Consider the following 21333-nt stretch of genomic DNA (forward strand, 5'->3'; position numbering starts at 1 on the left):
GCTAGATACTGATCTTCATCCTGATGTCCTCATTTCCATCTCATCTTTCATCAGCCATTCATGTGCGTGTAGATCGTGCAGTCCCTCTTTAGTGTTATTTAATTTTTTCTCAATAATGAAGCAGGTGTCTAATGGGGAGATGTTATTTATGCGCTGATTATGAAAAATATCTGAGCCAAATATCTGTGCTTCTAATTACCAATGTAATTGGTGTACAGACAAAATTGCCACTGTGATTTGATGAATTGCTTTTGGACGAGCTAAAAGCTGATGTGAGAAAAGGTCACACTGCTCATTCGGATGGTTTAGAGAGACATATATTTATATTTTATAATCTACCTCCGGATCATCATTAATATCCTCTCACATCATTACACATTAAATGTGCTCTATACGATATTCAGAGCATTAATATAGCAGCAAACAACGGTTTGCTATGTAAAAATATATGGCGGTTGCAGCTGATAACGCCGTCCCGACCGCTAAATTACAAATCCTGCTATAACGAAGGCATGCCCCGCCCTACTGTGCCTCTGACTGGCTAGTACTCACTGCCTTTGTTGGTTATGTTTAGGTATGAGGAGTGGGATTGGTTAGGGTTAGGGTAAGAATATCATGGTAAACCAATCAGAGGCAGAGTACGGCATAGGGATGCACCAGTAGCTGGATCGGATATCAGGGCGATACTGATGTTGCCTGATGTTGCCTCACATATAAAAGAAAGTCACTTCCACACAGTGAGGCATACAGTACAGCTCATTGATTAAAGACTGGATTGGGACTCGGTATCAGCCGATACCCAAAGCCTAGGTATCGGTATTGGGTCTGAAAAAGTTGGATCGGTGCATCCCTAGTAGGGCAGGTCTTGCTTTCGCTATAGTAGGATTCGTAATATCGCATCCCAACCGACGGCGTCGTTGGAGAATCGTAACGCCCACCCATTTCGTATTGAGCACATTTTAAAAGATGGCATTGCGTCTTTTATAGCACATTTACTGAATGTGACTGAACCTAATAAGTGCGTGTTAAAAGTCAATGTGCTGCTGATTAATTCTCTTCAATGTATTTTTCGATGTCAAGTTGAAGGGGAAGGGTTGAGTGTTCTTTCTGAGTTGAGAAAGAATGTGAAGTGTTCCTTAATAGCATAGTATAACTGTGCTTAACCCATTGCCCTATAATATACACTATGCCATTCAAAAGTCTTCGTATGACTAAAAAGCGGACAGTCATCTTTTGTGTCTCATTGCAAATCTTCTCTTTTTTTTCTCTTTTGTAGGTTCCATCTGAGTAGGAGGTGGCAACAAAAGACCAAATGCCATGGATGTATTCAATTTCACCTACTGGAATGCCTCTGAAGGCAATGACACAGAAGTGGTGGAAGAGAGCGACAATGCCTACAAGACTGTGGAGGTGGTGTTCATCGTGTTGGTGGCCGGTTCCCTCAGTTTGGTCACAGTTATTGGGAATATCCTGGTCATGCTTTCCATCAAAGTTAATAGGAACTTACAGACTGTCAACAACTATTTTTTATTCAGCCTTGCATGTGCTGACCTAATTATTGGACTGTGCTCTATGAACTTGTACACAGTGTACATAGTAATGGGCTACTGGCCCCTGGGCCCGGTGGTGTGCGACTTGTGGTTAGCCTTGGACTATGTTGTCAGCAACGCGTCTGTCATGAATCTTCTCATCATAAGCTTTGACAGATACTTCTGTGTCACCAAGCCCCTCAGCTACCCTGTCAAAAGGACCACCAAGATGGCGGGGATGATGATCGCAGCAGCCTGGGTCCTTTCTTTCATCCTCTGGGCCCCAGCCATTCTCTTCTGGCAGTTCATCGTTGGTGGGCGGACAGTGCCTGAGAGGGAGTGCTACATCCAGTTCTTCTCTAATGCCGCAGTCACGTTTGGCACCGCCATCGCCGCCTTTTACCTGCCCGTCATCATCATGATCCAGCTGTACTGGCAGATCTCCAGAGCGAGCAAGAGTCGCGTGAAGAAGGATAACCGCAAGCCGTCACCAGCCAATCCAGAGCCTGTGTCGCCTGGCCAGAGGATTAACAACACACCGAAACCCAACAACAACAACGTGCCGGGGGAAGACACAGGGCGTTTGCAGAGCCAGAATGCTGATGATGGAGCTAACCAGCATGATGGGAAACTGCAAAATGGCAAGGGGCCTTCCTCGACCACTGCCGAGGGAGAAACCGAGGGTGACGACGTGGCGAGGGAGAACTGCGCTGCCGGAGAGGAGAAGGAGAGCTCCAATGATTCAACATCCGGCAGCGTGGCTGCATCCAATCAGAAGGAAGAAGAGGCGGTACCGTCCGCTGCCAACTCCAGCGCCGAGACAAGCCAGCCACCCCCGCGCCAGCGAGCCAAGGCGGGAGGCTCCAAGATGACCTGCATCAAGATCAAGACGAAATCGCCCAAGGGAGACTGCTACACACCGTCCAACGCCACCGTTGAGATCGTCCCGGCCTCGGAGAGGCAGAACCACGTGGCGCGAAAGATTGTGAAGATGACAAAGCAGGCTCCCAACAAGAAGAAGAAAGTGCCGCCGTCACGGGAGAAAAAAGTGACCCGCACCATAATGGCCATCCTGGTAGCTTTTGTTGCCACCTGGACTCCTTATAATGTGATGGTTCTTATTAACACCTTCTGCTCCAGCTGCATCCCCAACACAATGTGGACTATTGGCTACTGGCTGTGCTACATCAACAGCACCATCAACCCGGCCTGCTACGCTCTGTGCAATGTCACATTTAAAAAGACATTCAAACATCTTCTCCTCTGCCAATATAAAAATAGTAGGTCAGCCAGATAAATATGGGCCACTTCGGGAGGAAGAGTTGCCTGTGTGTGTGTGTGTGTGTGTGTGTGTGTGTGTGCCATCCATGTATATCTGTGCGTGTGAAAGAGGTTTGTGAGCATGATGAAGACTGCAAGAGTACATTTGAAGTTACTTTCCACCATCTTATCCATTGTTTTCCAATTTCTCTCTCAATAACCGGTTGTAGCACTTTACACAAATCCAACTGACTGCGTTGAGATGTGTCGTGCAGAAGCAGCATAGATCAAGAAGGTTGTGGAAGAAAATCAGCCGTAAGCTCTAAAAATGAGGTGTGTGTAAAGAAAGGGAGCACTCGGGAGCGACACTGAGCTGATAAAAAAAACAGAAAAGATAAAGAGCGAAGGGAGATCTGCGCTGTACGAGAACACAAGACTTCAAATGGGAAAATAGGGCTGACTGAATATACAAACCTAAAGAAGTTTGAAGTTCAGTGGAGATACCTGTAGATAACTGTACATATCAGTGTATACTCAATGTTTATGTGAGTGCACACGTGGGTGTGTGCTAGGCTCGGAGGATGTGCGCACACCCATGGGTGTCCCCGCTGCCTGCCTTCTTTCTGTCCGTCTGTGATTCCTCATCATGGCACTTCCAACCAGCAACATGTAGAATAAAGTGGGGCAGCTTGTGTAGATTGCCTCTCACATGGTCACATCAGGGCTGGAAGCTATCCCATCTACCAATGAGTTTCTATTAATACATAATAGATGTATAAATATATTAAAGCTGCCAAATTAAAAAAACACATTTTTCACTTTCATCTACCGGTGGTGTTTAACCATGCATTTATTTGGCCAAAGGTGTCTCCAAATTTCAACAGCAGCAACAATATATTGGCTACACAGTCCTCACTGACAAGAAATTTTCATTAGAACCACTTTATAAATAAGAAATAGTCGTTGTGCCATAAAATAGAGAAATATTTATCGAGTAAACTACTAATTTGGATCCTACTAGAGAATTTCCACATTTTGGGAAATACGCTTATTCGCTGTTTGCCAAGAGTTAGATGAGAAACTTTGATACCACTCATGTCTGTACAGTAGATATGAAGCCAGGATACATTTAGCTTAGCTTAGCATAAAGACTGGGAACAGGGGGAAACAGCTAGCCTGGCTCTGTCCAAACATTGAAAACAAATACCGGCACCTCTAAAGCTCACCAATTAACACGTTATATCTTATTTGTTTCATGTGTAAAATAACCAACGTACAAAACGTCAAGTTGTGGTCTTATAACATTTATTTTTGGAGTGGCAGGTTGGCAAAAATTTCCTGAAGGCTTCACCGTGAGGAAATCACTGCACCCGGCCAAGAAATAGTCCCTCACGTAACCCAGTAAAACCATTAGAACCACTTTCTAATGAAGAAATATTCACTTACAGTTGACAATAAATTAGATTTTTTTTTATTTATTTACAGGATGTTGACCCATTTGGTGCCATAAAATATAGAAATATTCATCCAGTGGATAGAGAGACATACTCAACTACTAATTTGGATCCTACTAGAGAACGAACCCCCCCTTGGATTTGAAGGAACACTTAGACATTTTTGGGGAAATACTCTTATTCGTTGTCTTGCCAAGAGTTAGATGAGAAGATTGACACCACACATGTCTGTACGGTAGATATCAAGCCAGGGCACAGTTAGCTTAGCTTAGCATAAAGACTGGGAACAGGGGGAAACAGCTAGCCTATCTCTGTCCAAACGTTTAACACAAATCAGTCTACCAGCACCTCTAAAGTTCACCAATTAAGACGTTATATCTTGTTTGTTTTATGTGTAAAATAAGTGATGTGCAAAACGACAAGTTGTGGTCTTATAACGTTTATTTTTTGGGTCAAGTCTTGTCGCCATCGTGAGGAAATCACTGCACCCGGCAAAGAAATAGTCCCTCACGTAACCTACGTAAAACCACAACTTGTTGTTTGCACATTTTGGATTTACAACCTGCCATGTATCATCATAGAGAATAACCAAATAGCTGTAAGAACAACAACAACAGCAACAAGAGTTATGACTAAATAAAAAAAAAAAAAAACCTGTGGCATGAGATTGTTCAGTCGCACTCTTTGATTTGCCATACCACATCCAACTGCTGACAGGATGTCAGATGTTTATTCGATGGTGATTATTATTGAGAAGCCGGTTTGCTGTCACTGCTAGAAACCGTCCTACCCCTGCGTGTGAAACAGGTGGCTGGAGCTCAGAGCTGTGGCTTATTACTGTCTGTGGGAAGGCATTGTGTGGTGTGTGTGTGTGGATGCGTGGGAGGCATCGTATGATTCTGCTGATTAGTAGATTGATGTCACAGCTTGTACTGTACTCACTGTACTGATGATGACTGTGAAGATCTGGTAGTGTTTGTGTGTGTGTGTGTGTGTGGGAGCTCTTGTGTGGGTATCCATGCTGATGTGTGTTCGCTCCAAAAGTGGAGTTTACTTCTGATCACAAGTCACGACCTTGTGATTTAAATAAGGGCTATTTCCGCGTCTTTACTGTACATTGTTTTGTAACCCATACTCCTCTCCATTCTGGAAATGAACAAGCGAGTTAATTCCATGTGAATCGTTCTATTATTAGATTAAGAATAATAAATAATTGTGTCTAATTTTAATTGGAAAAAGAAATGAGAAAATATCAATTTAGTGTAAGACATGTTCTGTGTATTCATGCATGTCATCCATCATTTCAGGCTATTAGCCAATTCTCAGTTGCATTAATGTATGCTCACCAGTTGCAGCGATGAATATTCAGGAGCATTTTTGCCATCAGGAGGTTGCCACGGCGGCTGGTAGGGGGGCTTTGCAAAGAATTACGCCGGCACCGAATAGCTCCTCAAGGCTGTCTCCCTAAACAGAGATCTGGGACAGATCCTATAATGAAAACTCACCATGAGGCTGATCAGATTACGGGACGATGTGGAACACCTACATTTGAGATTAAAGATTGCCCATTACACGCTCAGTTTGTGCTTGCATGCCACGCGCCCGTGCCCCACTTAGTGCTCCACTCAGTCCTAATCCGGTTATAGTCTCTACCTCATATATGAGGTCATGAATGTAATGTAAATATCACATATATATATTCATTAGCTTGCTCTATTATTAATTCTCTTTCTCCTGCACTCATTCTCGCTTTCCTTCCGGCTATATGTTACACTGTAAAGCTCATATATGTGCAGAGCCAGTGCAGGAATGCATTTGAATTGTGTAGTTGCAGTCACAGAAAAGATAGCAATTTTGCACACCTGACCTTTACATTTCTTTGCTGGCAACCTACAGCAAAATGCTATGTTAAGATACCAGACATCCATACACTCTGGATGTATCTCCAGCATGTAGCTGAAACCCTCAGATACTTTACTCAAATTAAAGTTGCAATATCACAACGTAAAAATACCGTATAACGAGTAAAAGTCCTACATTCAAAACACTCATGTTAAAGTCAATTTACTAGTCACTAGCATTTGTCTTTATAAAACAAAACTCTTTAACAGTCAGCCAATCTGTTTCATCATATCTTTGTGGATGTGGTTTGATCAGATTTGATTGATAGTGCACCCAATACTGGACGTTATCAGCTGATTGAATGGGCGTTATCGGTGGTTATCACAACCATTCTAATGCTTCCGACGGGCTAAACTGCACCTACCACGTTGTGAAAGTGAAAGTGACACTTAACGTTGTGGCTTGACACAAAACAACTGGTTAGGCTTAGGAAAATATCATGGTTTAGGTTAGAATAAGTACGCAAGTTATGTAACAAAAGAACGCTTAAATAATATAACATTGACTTTTGGTTTCGGGGGCACAAACAGTGGTGGAAGTCGCCTTGTTTGTCTCATCTTTCATCAACTTTGTTGCTCTTTATATTACGCCACCTGACTTCAGGGTTCATTCACGTTTTCCATTTAAAAATTCCATACTTTTCCAGACTTCTCGTAAGATTTTTCAGACCATATTTGACAAGAGTACAATAGCTATAGACAGATAAGATCCAACTGTTAACATGTATGTTTCATGCTGATTGTGTAGCATATGCTAGTACAGTATGTTGCCAAATAACTGCCAGAATATTTAGCAAGGTACTGTAGCTCATATGAATAAATGAACACCGAACCCGGACAAGTTCAATGCACGGCATTCCATTCAAGCTGCAATGCTAAAACAGTGCAATCAGTTTATGTCATGTCAACTATTTCTTCAACCTCTACAGTAACAGGTGAGATGTTTATGTACGATTCACCGGGGAACTAGAAAAGAGAACAAAAGTTTTTTGCATTTTTGCAGCTTTGCATCGCGTGCCATACTTCTTGGTAAACATTTGGCTCCAAACGCCATAAGAAACATACGCATTTTATATTTTAGGAAACAGAATAGGAGAAATAGACTGAAAACACAAATATTTTTCCATACTGCGTGGGAACACTGTGACTTCCACCTTTGCTCCCGTCATAATTTGCTACGAGGTCGGCATCATCTTTTTGTATTTGTATCAGTGATCAACCATGTGAATATATGATAACGGCCTTCTGAACCTACTAGTAGGTTTAGCAGGCCCCTTTTAACCCACATATATGAGGCTGATAACGCCCATTCAATCGGCTGATAATATAAGCAAACAACCAAACAATCCACCAACATTCATCAGATTCAGATATTTAATATATATAATTCTGATTGGTCCACTGAAGTAAACAACACTTTTTTTTCAGTACCTTAACATTTGTTGTATTTGAGTAAATGCACTTTCCCCTACTCCTGCACATACCGTTCATGGATGGCCCATGTTTATCTATCGGAGCTGTTTCAGCAGGAACCGAGGCATCTATCCAAGTTCGACATCCAACCATCCGTCACGGTGATAAGTGGAGCCATGTCTGTCTGACATCCGTCACACATCTCAGTAGTGGGTAGAGAGCCTTCCAGAATATCTGATTAATCTTTGCTAAGCTGTCGTTTGAGTGATACCAGCGGGAGAGTAAGTGGCTCGCAGCTCAAGTGGTGGTCCGGGGGTCCCGGTATGAGCAGCTGCTTGGGTGTTTGATGGAAGGTGATGGCAGTTTATCACCTCCTGGAGCAGGGGGAAAGGAGGGGGGATGCATCTAAAAAAAAAAAAAAAAAAAAGTGCTTACTGTGTTTATCTCCGCGGCATGCACTTTAAACATCATCAAGTTCTCATAAACCCCCCCTGCTCCTGTTGCCAATTTGTTGGAAACAAAGAGAGGTTCTTGTATCAGGTGGGGGGTGGATGATGTGAGAGAATGTGGGCTTATGATAGAACGAGCAAGTGTCGTTTGCTGACAGCAAAAGAGAACGGCTGTCATGCATGGGAGCGAGATAGCCCCCCAGGTGTACACTTTGTACGTGTGAAACAGATAAGCTCGCCTTTGTAGTCATGGCTACTATAGGAGGAGGGTTGGGGGTTGAGAGAGAGTGAGAGAAAGAGGGGGGGAGTTGGTTTGTCAGTGACAAAATCCAAAGCTGGAGGATCACACCGCATGTGCACCATGTTTGGAGAAGTCCCAGCCGTTCTTGGCAGGTCAGCCAAGGGTTTTGCTGCAGGAATTTGAGTGTCCCAGACGAAACCCGCCGCCCGGTGTAAACACAGCGGGATACGGCGCTGTTTGCCATCCCTCCGGCGCTTTTATTGCATCTCATTCTCATGATGTGCAAACACATATCCACCATCTCTCGCTTTACGGTTGATCGTAACCATCATATTTTACCATCCTAAAGCATATATGCTCACGTACAGAGCATATATCCTGATGTTCATCTGTCTTGAATAAACACTGTCATCAACAGATCATAATGTGCCGTCAGAGCTAGCTGGGCTCCTCTTCATACGGCTTATGTCAAAGGGCTAAAACTCCTTTTACGGAGTACATATATGACACGTAACGTTTATCAGAGATGACTTCAAATGTAAGGTTTTTTCTCTGGCTTCACTCTTGTGGGGGGGGGGCTGTCGCCGCCGCTGAGAATAATCTCAGCAGTTTTGTGCAGCCATGCAGAAGTGAGAACGCAGCAGCTTGTGCATGCTGTGAGAGTTTTATCGGAGACGGGAAGAAAATATATATATATATCGCCAGATTGTACGGAGCAATTTGAAGTGCCTTATCCAGAGTAACTTAAGCAAATTGCTCTTTTATCCTAAAATCCCCCGTTGTATCTTTAGTGTGTCTGTCTGTGCTGGGAAGTCCGTGCACTTTAAAGAGCATGTTCAGCCTTTTTTAAATTAACTTTTTGGTTAAAGATATTGTGTTTCTCAGCTCTGAGCTCCCATTACTATAATTTCCATCTTAACAGCCGCCGTCTTGATTGCCGAGGCAATGAAAGTTTGGACTGAACAATCTAAAATCATCATCTCAATGCCTTTTTTGAAATGATTTAGCAAAAAAAAAAAAACTGTACAGTTATACAGTCACAGCAGTGACTTATTTCAGCTATCCTAGAGGCACAGCGGGCTATTTTGTTGATTTTTCCATCCAATGTGTGTGTGTGTCGGGTGTGTGTGTGATTTGTCATATGGGATATTGTGCTTTCCGGTGTGTGTCTGCCATTATACAGAGAACAGTGCTGTCATTCGTGTGTGAGTGTGTGTGCATGCAACTTGCTGTGCGGTGTTTTATTTTTTCCTAAATGGCATCCTCAGCATGAAGACATCAGACCGGACAAACTATCATGGCACACATCAGGGAAGATGCACACAGTGTGATTGTCTATTTCTCCGCCATCACTCCTTCCTCTTTGAACAAGTCTTTCAATAGCAACAGGCTTCCAAAGACTCACTTAGTAGACACCAGTGGTACTGGAATACATATAAATAAATACGTTATATTGTACATTTTTATATCACATTTAGTGAAGCTGTTTCTTTTTAATCATTGTACAAAGTACAAAATGTAATATTACAGATTGAAATATGATCAGTGTACAGACAAGAGAGTTTGTTTTTTTTTGGTTTAAAATTAAAAAATGTTTAAAATCTATAAAGATGTGAATATAATGGAAGTGTTTGAAATAGAGTATAAGAGTAGAAGGTTATAAATATATGTGCATTTCCGGGGGCATGACTTGCAAAGAAATGGATTCTTGCCTTGCAAAATGAAGTGACTGGATCCAAACTTTTCAACTTCGGAGCAGCGTTCATTTCAAGAGTGACTTTTGCAGCCAGAAAAGGGGAGAAAAAAAAAAGCAAACCTAGAAACCTGGCGGAGGACAAAAGCTAAAACTAGTTTCCAGTGACCCAAAGGCCCAGAGGCAAGGGCTTCATTCTGATTTCACCTGTAAATGTATGAGGCCTCGCGCTCACCTTGGGAGGAAGAAGCTGGCTGTCTGCTATCCGACCGGACACACTTTATAACTTTTGCAATTTTAACATCCTGGGGAAAAGTGTTTTTTTTTTTGTGGAGCAACCAAAGTGTTGAGATGTTTGACCCGACCTGAACTTGAAGGGTCACGATTAACACGTGGATTTAAAACAAAAAACAGCAAACAAAAAGAAGGCAAAAAAAAAAAGAAAAATCCGTAGCCTGCTGCAAGTGTTAAATGTACATACAAGTGTTCATTTTTCATTTGCTTATATATGTAGATGTTCATTGTGTGTTCACTCACTGTGGCTTGTGGCTTCTCTTGCAATATATAAAATAAAAAAAAACATTTTACGGTCTATTGTTTGCATTGTATATATCTATATGATAATAAATTCTATGTAATTCGGATGCGGTACATTTGAACATGTACATACACGTCTTTAATAGCTACTATCTGAATGTTTCCTCCACCCATTTATTCTCCTCCCCCTCCCCCACTATGATACTTCCTGTACAGTAACAATAGTATTGATTTCCTTTTTTGATGCATTCTTGATTGATTATTTGTTCTGGACAATGAATCTGAGTGTTATTGTCTCTGGCCACCTATGACACTGTAAGATGAACTGCATTACGTGGTTACATTGTGCCATATTCTCTCAGAATGAAATTCAAATAAAGATATATGAAATGTGTTTTACATTTTTGTTGAGTTTTTTGGAATGTGAGGATGTGAAAGAGGACAGCCCAGTCGTAAAGCAGTTCGTGAAATAGTCACGAAATGTAACGTAACTTCCATTATTTTAACTCAAACCACAATCTTTTCCGAAAGCTAACTAAAAGTTTTTGTCACGTAACTTCCGTACTTAAGTTACACCACTTCCGGTGTTATTTTAACCCAAACCGCGATCTTTTCCTAAACCTAAGTAGTTTTTGTCACGTAACTTCCGTACTTAACTAACGCCATTTCCGAAGTTATTTTTACCCAAACCACGATCTTTTCCTAAACCTAACTAAGTAGTTTTTGTCACATAACTTCCCTACTTAAGTTACACCACTTCTGGTGTTATTTTAACCCAATGTAACTTCCGTACTTAAGATACATTACCTCCAGTGTTATTTTAACCCAAACCGAGATCTTTTCCTAAACCTAACAAAGTAGTTTGTTGCCTAAGCCTAACCAAGTCGATCTATTCCTAAACCTAAATAAGACTGGAGCGGAAGTTGACTCGTGCATCACTTGTTGCTGGACATTTGTAGGAAAACGCATGAAAAATATGTTGCTGAAAGTCATGCTGAGCGTCACAAAAAAAAAGGGAAATTTGTGTCCAAGTACACAAATCAAATAGATTAAATTTCGTGACAATTTCACGAACGCCCGTGAAACTGTGTCGAAGAGAAGCATATTTTCTACCTTTTTATTTTTATTCATTTTTATTTTTGGAAAACAGGAAACAAAGGGAATGTTAACTCCAACTGAGGACTACAATAGTGAGGACTTTATTTATTTATTTATTTATTTTACAGCCAAGAGCTGGAGAGTAAAAATCAGTGGGTATAAATTGAGGTACAACAGAGCAGCAGGAGGAAAACACTCTAAAAACAGTAGTAGTTTGTACACTTGTACAGATGCTATTTCATGCAGCCTGCAGACACAGCTATTGTGTTTATTCATACAGGAAATGGAAGAAAAATATCATATAGCGTAGAGCAAAGGGGGAAAGCGTTACCATTAACTTGAGACACTTGAAAAATTGCCTCTTTTTTTTTTTGCGCAAATTAATTAAGCAAAGATGTTTAGAGCTTCACTTTTAGCAAACCGCTTCATTAAGTCGAGGCATGGACCAAAGAGTTTTCCAAATTAGAGTTAGGCTTTGCAACTGTGAAACAAATCCTATCCAATTTGCTTGTAAGAAAATAATCCTAGAAATAACATCATTAGGTAAGAACACTAGTAAACAAATCCATATTCATTATTCGTCCCTATACCGCTGAGTATTATATCTCCTATCGCAACATACAACTTCTTATCAGGTGCTAGAAAGAAGAAAGAGTAAAACATGTTGTCACTAAGAATCATATTTCCACTGGTTTTGTCAAAGCTCTATAGGCTCCTACTGTCAACCTACAGGACATATAAAGAGGAACCGTGTTGAAACAGGGCAGTGGACGTCCTTCCACCGTCTTCCTCCTTCCTCCCGGTGGACAAACATCCTCATCAGTCCATTTGGGTGCGCTCTCGCTTCTTTCCTTCCTTCTTTTGCTTCTTTGCATCTGCAAGAAACAGAAAAAGAGTTGCAGCACGCACTGTTTACTTTGACTGCCAGGGGTGGTGTTTTTGCAAATAAACAAATCCCATTGTCTCCATGAAGAGCACATATGCTCCGCTTCAGATTGTAATAATCAACCGTATGAGTTTTAATTAGTTTTTTTTTTTTTGTTTGCCAGAGTGCAGTGACACAGTCCCTCCTTCCCTCCCTCCCTGCTCTCTCCTGGGGATTGATTTGTGGTCTGGTGTTTGCCCCAATGAAAAAAAAAAACACTTTATCAACTTCCCGCAACAGTGGATTGTTACCTGGCACGCCATGACAGACGCCACGGTCCATGGCGTCCCTTCCCTTTCCGCTCTGGTGAGCAGGAAGAGAGCAGCGGTTTGGCTAGACTATAGCTGCTGGCTAGCTGTTTTGGTGGACTGTCCATCTGCTGGGCTGTTTGTGTTTATCTGTGTGTGTCTCTTATTCTTCAAGCATACGCCTGTAAGTGCAGATATGGGATAAATATGGATTTGTGGAAAACATTTTTGTGGCGCAAAATTGACCTTTTTCATGGACGGCATTTTGACATGTCACACTAGAAAAGTTGTAAATAATACATTTAAAGGGACTATTTGTAACTTTCAGAAATTGCTTGTTAACAGCGACACCTGTGGCCGTTAAGTCAACGAATGTCAGCGCTTGTGCTCGCGCTTGTGCTCGCTCTTAATAGACATGAACGAGCATCGCTTAACACAGTGAGGCGTCACACGTCAGCTAAAACCACAATATCACTCTATATTTCACCTGCTTGGCAGTAATGTCAGCTGACCAGACGAAGGTCTCTCCATGAATCAATGCTGAACCTAGTGTTGGCTTTTCCTGCTTCAGACCCGGAGCGGGTCGGTGCCGGGGCTGAAGCAGGAAAAGAAACGTTTTTGTCTCCCGACCGCGGCCGGAGGGAGACACCGGCACCCGGTCGGAGACGATAATGTTACTCACTGCGGAGCTCCCTTTAGAGTCCTGATATTGATCGTATGCCTTTCAGCAATCAAGGCCTATGAAATGAGGCTGGTTCACGGGCGGACACGGGTCTTGGGGTGTGGGGTATACAACACATGCGCAGTGTAACTGAAGCTGTGGTCGTGCGTTGTGATCGGCTCAATTTCGGCGAGGGCAGACCAGATTTTACTGTGTTATACCCCCAAAGATGACCAAGCCTCCTTCAATAGGCCTCGTCAGCAATAAGGAAGTGCTCTGACACTGTTTTGGTCTGTGTTGTCAGCAGATTTTGTGATCGTTTTGACATGAATACAAAATAATGTTCATGAAATTTCATCCAACTACTGCTGCAGCACAAAGCACGCTAGTTGAGCTATAGATGTGAGCTAGTTAATGCGGTATTATTAGTAATAATCTGTGCTTTTCTTACAATGACAAGTCCAAATGGCTGCTTTGTAAAAGTCTTATTAATAAAACTAGTGAATAAAAGTATGTGCTTACAGCTTCTGTGCTTCTCAGTGTATTTGAACATCCAAATGTAATAAATTAGTATTACTTAAATGCTTGGCACGACTAATCTCTACAAGTGGTGTTTTCTGCAAGCCTTTCAGTTTACGACGTGTTGAACATGAGATGTCAGCCTGGATAATCCACAACTCTTTTATTTCAACCTAATCCGACGCCAAGTTCCTGCTGCTGCACTTAACACTAAATTTAGATCCTCCCACGTCCCAGCTTTACATGATTGGAAGGCATGTTAAATGCAAAATTTAAAAAAAAAAGCGCCACATATTTTCATAATGAAAAATGGTAAAACTAGTAGAAGTCACATAAAAAAAAAGCAGATTTGATTAACCTGACAAAACCAATACAAGTGATGAATGAAAAAAAAGGCATCTTGGTGTATTTAAAAAGAGATACAGTGTGATGACTGTACTTAAATCCTGAATTAATTTTGGTATGAAATGAATTAACTTGAAAGGACACCTCCACAAATCCCCTAATGACATGCCGCAGTTCTGAAGAGCGACAAGGTTTGCTTAGTCAATGAGATTTCAATTGAGTTTCAACCTTTTTAATATTCTGAAGGTGCACCGTGAGGAAATCTTAGAAATCTGTTCTTGTCACTCCTCGGTTGCAAACTTCCATGGGCATTAAGATTTTGACGTGCAAAGCGCTCTCATCCATGCAAATACGGAAATTGCTCTTCCGTCCCATTTGTTTGCTTGTTTCCATTTGTTTGAATTTTTCTCCTCTTCCCCATGTTGTTTTTATCAGCACATTCTGCTCCCCAGAGAGAGAGAGAGAGAGAGATGGCGGGACGGATTCACTCTGGCTCTGTTCTATCTTCCTCCATATGTGAGATGTGGGATTCTTGTATCAGGCTGGAGAACATTTCTGCTGCATTTGCACATTACATGGCACTGCTCGCTCTCCTCTCTGCCTCTGACACACTCTCATAATCAGGCCATCGCTGCCTTTTCCGGCTCAAATCTGCCCAGAGCAAAAAAACACGGTGACTGCATACTTGGCAAGTTTACTCAAGTACAATTGTGAGGTACTTGTATATTTACAATTCTTACAGAGGGAAGTAATATTACCTTCTCCTCTGAATTCTTTTTTTCTTTTCATATAGTAAGGCTTTTCAGATACATACATAACATTAAATCACATTATTATTGTTAAAATTTGCTCCATCTCGACTAACTGCAACATCAAAATGCAGCATGGATGCATTAATAACCCAATAATATCTGATGCAATCAATAATGAAAGGGAACAATGATCTAAATATCTCTTCCACAATTGCATTTGTAAAGAAAAAAAAAATATTATGTCATAGAAATGTGTCATTTTCCAAGCGCCCTGTTGGCCTAGGGGGATAAACCACCAACCACGAACCTCAACATGATCCCTTAATTTCCTGCCATTTGTCAACTGTCATCGCTCTAATTTAGTCATTAAGCCTGAAAATGTCTTTTTTTTCTTCTTTTTTTTATGTGTTATTTCAAAGAAAACATAAAATTTGCAGCAAACTGCACCAACTGCAGTGTAGCAAGAGAGGTTTTCATTTTAAAGCTACTACAAGGAACTTTAATTTTGTGTTGATTCTGGCGGTCCCTGTGGACAAGAGTGGTAGTGTTTCCAAGCACCAGACTCCCTTTAGAAAACCTTGTATTTTACTGCAGCAGTGTCTGACAGCCTGCCCCGATCAGTCCTGGTTCTGGTTTTCCCGTGCCTCCCTTCCCTCCAGCGGGCCCAGTAATACGGCCTGGACCTCCAGCAGCGTGGTGTCGGTATTGGCTCCCAGCGAAGCTCTGCTCCTGGCTGGAGGAAGAGCCCCTGCAGCCGGGCGTGGAGCTCTACGCCTCCCGCTGGAGATCCGACTGCAGGTCGAAACTGTATCTAGGTCTATCTTCGGCAAGCTGGTCACTGCCAGAAGCCATGCAGTAGTCTGAGCTGAAGTAGTTTCTGGTGAACCTGCATGATTTTGTCTGATTTCGGACCCAGTAACACCGATGACGAGGCATCGAGGCATCAGTGTTAAACTGTTTCATGACCAATTAAAAGTTCCTCAAAGTAACTTTAACTATAGATAGTAGAATAGTTCAGTGGTATATTTGCACTTTGCTATAAGACTCAAACGCAGAGTGTGGTATCTGCCTTTGGACATTTTCAAGGAGGTCATCATCACATGGAGACTGATGGTCTGTCAGTTATATTCTAGGTGGATAGATCTGCCTAAAAGGGCATAAAATGAAGCTATTACAAGTTAAGAATCTGTTAACACAGTTTGCCTAAAAACTCCAAAACTTCTTTTCATAACTTCCCGTTTCTGCCGTTACGGCTCTCTGCCTTTGTAGGGCAGAAAATAAGGAGTGAGTGTAATGATGATAATAATACTCTGCGTGGCTTTGAATTAATGTCTTTGATTTGAAACCAGAACACCACCTCTCTGTCCAGAACGAATGACACAAACAAAATCGCGCCAGACGAATTTCAGAGACGCCAGATTTATCTCCACAAAGCCTTTTGTTTAACCTGAAATCAACTCTGGCATCCAAACACTAGCGAACACGCCGCTCCCTCCTGTTCCCGCTGAAAGAGAAGGCGGGGGACCTTGAGGTTTTCTACAGGCATTCATAATGTTTCATTTCTGTCACTCTTTGTTCTCTCTTTCGCTCCGCGGAGGTCTGTGTTTCACCTGGCCTATAGACAGCGAAGACACGCAACTCTGAATCTCGGATCGCTCCCGTGGCGCCTCTTAGCATTGTCTCCTCCAGAAATCTGCAAATGACAGATGCTGCCTCCATCACAGCAACCTGCTGCAGTCAGGGGGAAACCTATCTCCCAAGCCAAGGTGGCTGCTCAGAATTGCAGATTTGGCCGGGCAGATCCGTGCTCCCAGCCGGGGGGGGGGGGTTAGATAGCCTCTCCTCTCTCCGTCTCAGTCGCTCCAAAGCCAAACATTTCTGTTTTCCTTTCATAAGCTCCCTGATCCCGCTGCTGTGGACTGTATCTCTGCCGTCCCCCGACACAGGAGAGCACACGCAATTCCCCTTCCTGTACACACCTCATTGTGCACAGCACAGCAACCCCCCTCTTTCTTTTTTTTCCCCCAGTAACCCCTCTTGCTTCCCAGGGCTTATCTTCCAACTGGCAGACGTGGGAAATCACACATCACACAATCACACTGCTCGGATAGCGAGTCCCGACTGCTTCCCTTCATCTGGGCCACTGTCATCTTCGCTCTGCTTCGTCTTCTCTGCTGCCCTCAGCTCTCACACACTGTCACTCTGCATCCACGAACCTGGCCTTCATTAGAACTGATGCGCTCAGGTATGCAGCGCTGCAAAAACACCTTTTCACTTGCATATCCAGTACATGTGAATACATGCATTTTATTTACCTTTTTAAAACATGAAAAGTTCATGATCTGCATCAATATGCCTGCATAATGAAACACGAGGCATTCAATTTGGAGTGGGAGGTAGTCATGCGTCCTTTTTAAAAGGTATTTTAATTTCTTACAGCAACTGATAGGGTCTGATGGTTAAATTCATAAATTTAAAAAGGTTCTTTATATTCACAAAAAAAAAACCTGACCATCATACCGGGACGGCGAAAGTGGAAAAATATATGGAGATTGCGTGTCCGCAGTTGCCAAAAGCAGGTTGCGTAAACTGGCCGTAGGGTGAATGTGAGCGTGATGAACGCTGACATATTGGAGACCTGTCTACAATGCATCCTTCCTCTCTTTCACCCAATGCATTATGGGATAGGTTCCAACCCCCTGCACAGCATAAATCAATGTAGAAAATGGATGGACATAAAACAACAAGTCCTCCAAATATAAAAGCAAAAATACGTTTTTAGTAATTGACCTTTGCTCCCAATGGACAAGAGTGATAATTCTGGCTTCTGGAGGTCTTTAACATAAACATATATCATTACTGGGAAATGCTGAAATGTTGTTTTTCCTTGGAGGACACTTAAATCCATATGCATCTCTATATATCTTAACATTTTCTCTATTATATATTTGCTGAAAATCATCACAGATGGCAAGTACAGTGCAGCTCCTCAAGAAACTCCTTCCTGCCACAATGCATTAATGATGTGCTACCCAGTGAAACATTTAACAGATTCCTCCTTTGAAAATCAAATAGAGTTTGGCGTAACATCTTAAGACAAACAGTCGAGCAGACAGACGTGTTACGGTTGGCAGACTGCATCCTGTAGTGTCAAAAAAAAAAAACTGTCTCAGAAGTGCTCGCATTTGTTTTATCGTTGTAATTTTAGGGGCTTCACCTGTTCGACGGAGTGACGGCGAAGGGTTAAGCAAACTCCATGTGCAAACCTTTTCGTCATCTGCCGAGCATGATAAGGGCTCCGTTTATGACCATTGGCAGCAATTCTGCACTCATTATAATCCTGTTTGGACAATGGGGCAGTCACAGTGGGTCAGTTACATCCTTGTTTACAGATTTAACAAAGGGCATTTGGAATGAGAGCTTTCTTATCGCCGGTTTTACACCAAGCAGACGGTAATATATTCTGCATGGGTATTTAATATTCTCCCACTAGCTTCGAATCTTGTGTCAACTCCAGTTTTTCTGATAACTGCCCACTTCCCGTAGAATGTGGGATGCAGAAGCGCCCCGACTTCGGGCTTCTTTGACACGACCAAAGAACGCTAAAAGCATGTAATTACAGCTGAATAGTGAATTAACCTCTTCACCTCTGCTTTAACACTGTCACTCACTGCTTCAACTTAACACTTAAGTAGGTGGATTTCCATCACGCTGATGTGAATGTTAATCACAGCTGGCATTGCCTGAGATTAGAAGCATTTGCAAGGGGTTTGTGGGATTTCGCAATCAGTCTGAGATGTGCCAGGAGACCGGAAAAAAAAATCCATCGCAAAGAGGACTCTTGAATACACCTTGATGCGCATACTGATGCTAATTTATCATGATTAAAATTCACATGATTTTGACCTGGGTGTGTGTTTTCGCACACGCCGAACATCAAAAACGGCTCAAAATATACACGCTTGTCATTGGGAAGCAGTTCAGCGGTTCATCTGAATAAACAGAGACGCCCAAGCGGTAAACATCCCTTCAGCTATAATTAATTAAACAAACCAACCAATCTAACGTTCCCTGTAACTGTTTACAATGATTTGACAGTGCAAGAAAGTACTGGAGCAATTCTTCCCGTAAATCATTAGTTTGTGTCTGGTATTGGTCTTTCTTTTGATCCGAACCGGCCTAATGACGTGTGATTTCTCTAAATGACGAATAAATAACATTACCGGCTTTCAAACTAAAAGGTCGACTTTGATGCATTAAGGGTTTAAGGACGTTTCAACAAATCTCTCTAGTTTACATTAAGTCCATGAAGAAGTAAAAGACTTTGTCTTGGGTGAATTTCATTAAAGCTACTACTTCATTTTGTGTTGATTCTGGCACTCCCTGTGGACAAAAGCGGTAGTGTTTCCAAGCACCAGACTCCCTTTAGAAAACCTTTCATTTTACTGCAGCAGGGTCTGACAGTCTGCCCCGCTCAGGCCTGGTTCTTGTTCTCCCATGATTCCCTTCCCTCCAGTGGGCCCAGTAATGCGGCTTGGGCCTCCAGCAGCGTGGTGTCGGTGTTGTCTCCCAGCGGGGACCAGCGGAGCAGCGAGGCGAAGCTCTGCTCCTGGACGGAGGAGCTCTCCACCTCCCGCCGGAGATCCGACTGCAGGTCGAAGGCGGCAGCGAAGCCGAATTTGGGTCTGTCCGTGGCGGGCTGGTTTCATCTGATTTCACGAGGATTCGGACCTGAAGACAGTCTTTATATGGTCAGCACTGTCACCTCACAGCGAGAAGGTGCAGGAGTTCCATCCCTGGTCAGGGCAGAGCCTTTCAGTGTGGAGTTTGCATGTTCTCCCCATGTTCGCATGATGGGTTAACTCCGGGTTCTCCAGTTTCCCCACACCACCAAAACATGTATCCCCTCCGGGCACTATGAAATTTAAATTGTTGTGCCAGGATGGGCATAAAACCTATGCGTTATCAAATATGCGGATCATAAAATCAGATTTTATGATAAACAGCCAAACTTCCCGCTGATGGTCTCGTTTGCTTATGTAGGTCATATAGAGGCATCAGTATTAAATTGAGACTGTTTCATAACATTTTTTCAGTTTTTCTTAAAATACAGATATTTCAGGGGCCTTGATTTCTTATAATAATAATAATAATTTTGATTGTGCCAACGTGTGTGGAAGAAAAGGTCCTCTTTCTCAGGACACACACAAAGACACACTTCAAGTTATTGAAGGAATCAAGTTCCATTCTACTTTTTTTTTAAGTTTTCTTTATGCTTTCTGAAACTGAACAGTAAAATACCATATCTTTTCTTGGAGTGCAGAGAACCTCGTACCATATTTTAGAGGACAACGGTGATTCATCAACAGGACTTCAGTGCACCCCTGCTGCTGCTGACAGCGTGTCCAGCGAGAGTTACATCTTATCTGGTGATGATTTATTCCTCTAGGCTTACCTTGCAGCTTAGTCTTGGGGATTTTCCCACAGGGCTTGGTGGCTGTGACAGTGGCGGCGCAGGTCGCATCCATGAGCGCTCGCTTCAGCACGCCCGTCCTGTTCTTCTTGCCCGTCGCCAGATCGCACTCCCCCCAAGCCTGGAAGTCGTACTTGCATTCCCCTAGAGCGCACACAAAGACATCAGATGCTTCATTAGATGCTTTTGTTTGGTTGAAGTAGCTGTGAGGAGTCATAGTGTAAGGGACGTCAAGCAGAAAACCTGGTAAAAATGACACAATGCAGCATCTATATTTGTTTAAAAAAGAACAAATCAAATGCAATCAGTCAATGAATGAACCCCCTTGAGCCCGGGGAGCTGTGAGTCATGCACTTTGAATGGTTGTTTGATGAATGCGTTTAATTTACTTGGCTATTATCTCCCTCCTATCAATAGGAACTGTCCACGAGCCACAAAACCACATCACGAGACGCTTATTAAAATCAAAATAAAAGATGCTTATAGCTTACAGGAGCAGATGGTGCTTCACAATTTTTTATCCTATATTTCCTTTATAATGAAACCCCGCTAACGGATGAATGTAATCAAAAACAGCCGGGCTCCTGCTCATCCTGGAAATAAAAGGACAGATACGATCTTTGGCAGCGGGAGAATTACTTTCAGCGGCACCTCAAATAAATGTCCTTTTCATTTGATATTAAATTTTACCCACCTTAAACTCAACCCCAGAGGATGTGAGTGAGATTGCCCCAGAAAATGACAGCGTTGGCTGGTGTATGTTGGAGAGAAAATGTGTTTGAAGAAGTGTGTGTGTGTTTGTATGTCCATGTCTCTCATATCTTCCCTCCATTAT

At 42.5% G+C, this 21333-nt stretch overlaps 2 protein-coding genes across 3 annotated transcripts in view; one reads left to right on the plus strand and one right to left on the minus strand.

The window, feature by feature from the left end:
* Nucleotides 1-10876, plus strand: part of chrm2a (cholinergic receptor, muscarinic 2a) — an 84527-nt gene extending 73651 nt beyond the window's left edge. For both annotated transcript variants that reach the window (XM_037760377.1, XM_037760378.1), the window contains exon 3: nucleotides 1277-10876. In XM_037760377.1, coding sequence (XP_037616305.1) covers nucleotides 1318-2826 — 1509 coding nt within the window. In that variant the 5' untranslated portion in view covers nucleotides 1277-1317 and the 3' untranslated portion in view covers nucleotides 2827-10876. The remainder of the gene's footprint in view (nucleotides 1-1276) is intronic.
* Nucleotides 10877-11591: 715 nt separating this feature from the next.
* Nucleotides 11592-21333, minus strand: part of ptn (pleiotrophin) — a 49326-nt gene continuing 39584 nt past the window's right edge. Inside the window, exons 4-5 of the mRNA XM_037761138.1 lie at nucleotides 20481-20642; nucleotides 11592-12450 (exon numbers count right to left, since the gene is read on the minus strand). Of these exons, the coding sequence (XP_037617066.1) occupies nucleotides 12395-12450; nucleotides 20481-20642 (218 nt within the window). The 3' untranslated portion in view covers nucleotides 11592-12394. The remainder of the gene's footprint in view (nucleotides 12451-20480; nucleotides 20643-21333) is intronic.

This window comes from Sebastes umbrosus, chromosome 23 (genome assembly GCF_015220745.1).
Source record: "Sebastes umbrosus isolate fSebUmb1 chromosome 23, fSebUmb1.pri, whole genome shotgun sequence".
NCBI classification, from domain to species: Eukaryota; Metazoa; Chordata; class Actinopteri; order Perciformes; family Sebastidae; genus Sebastes; species Sebastes umbrosus.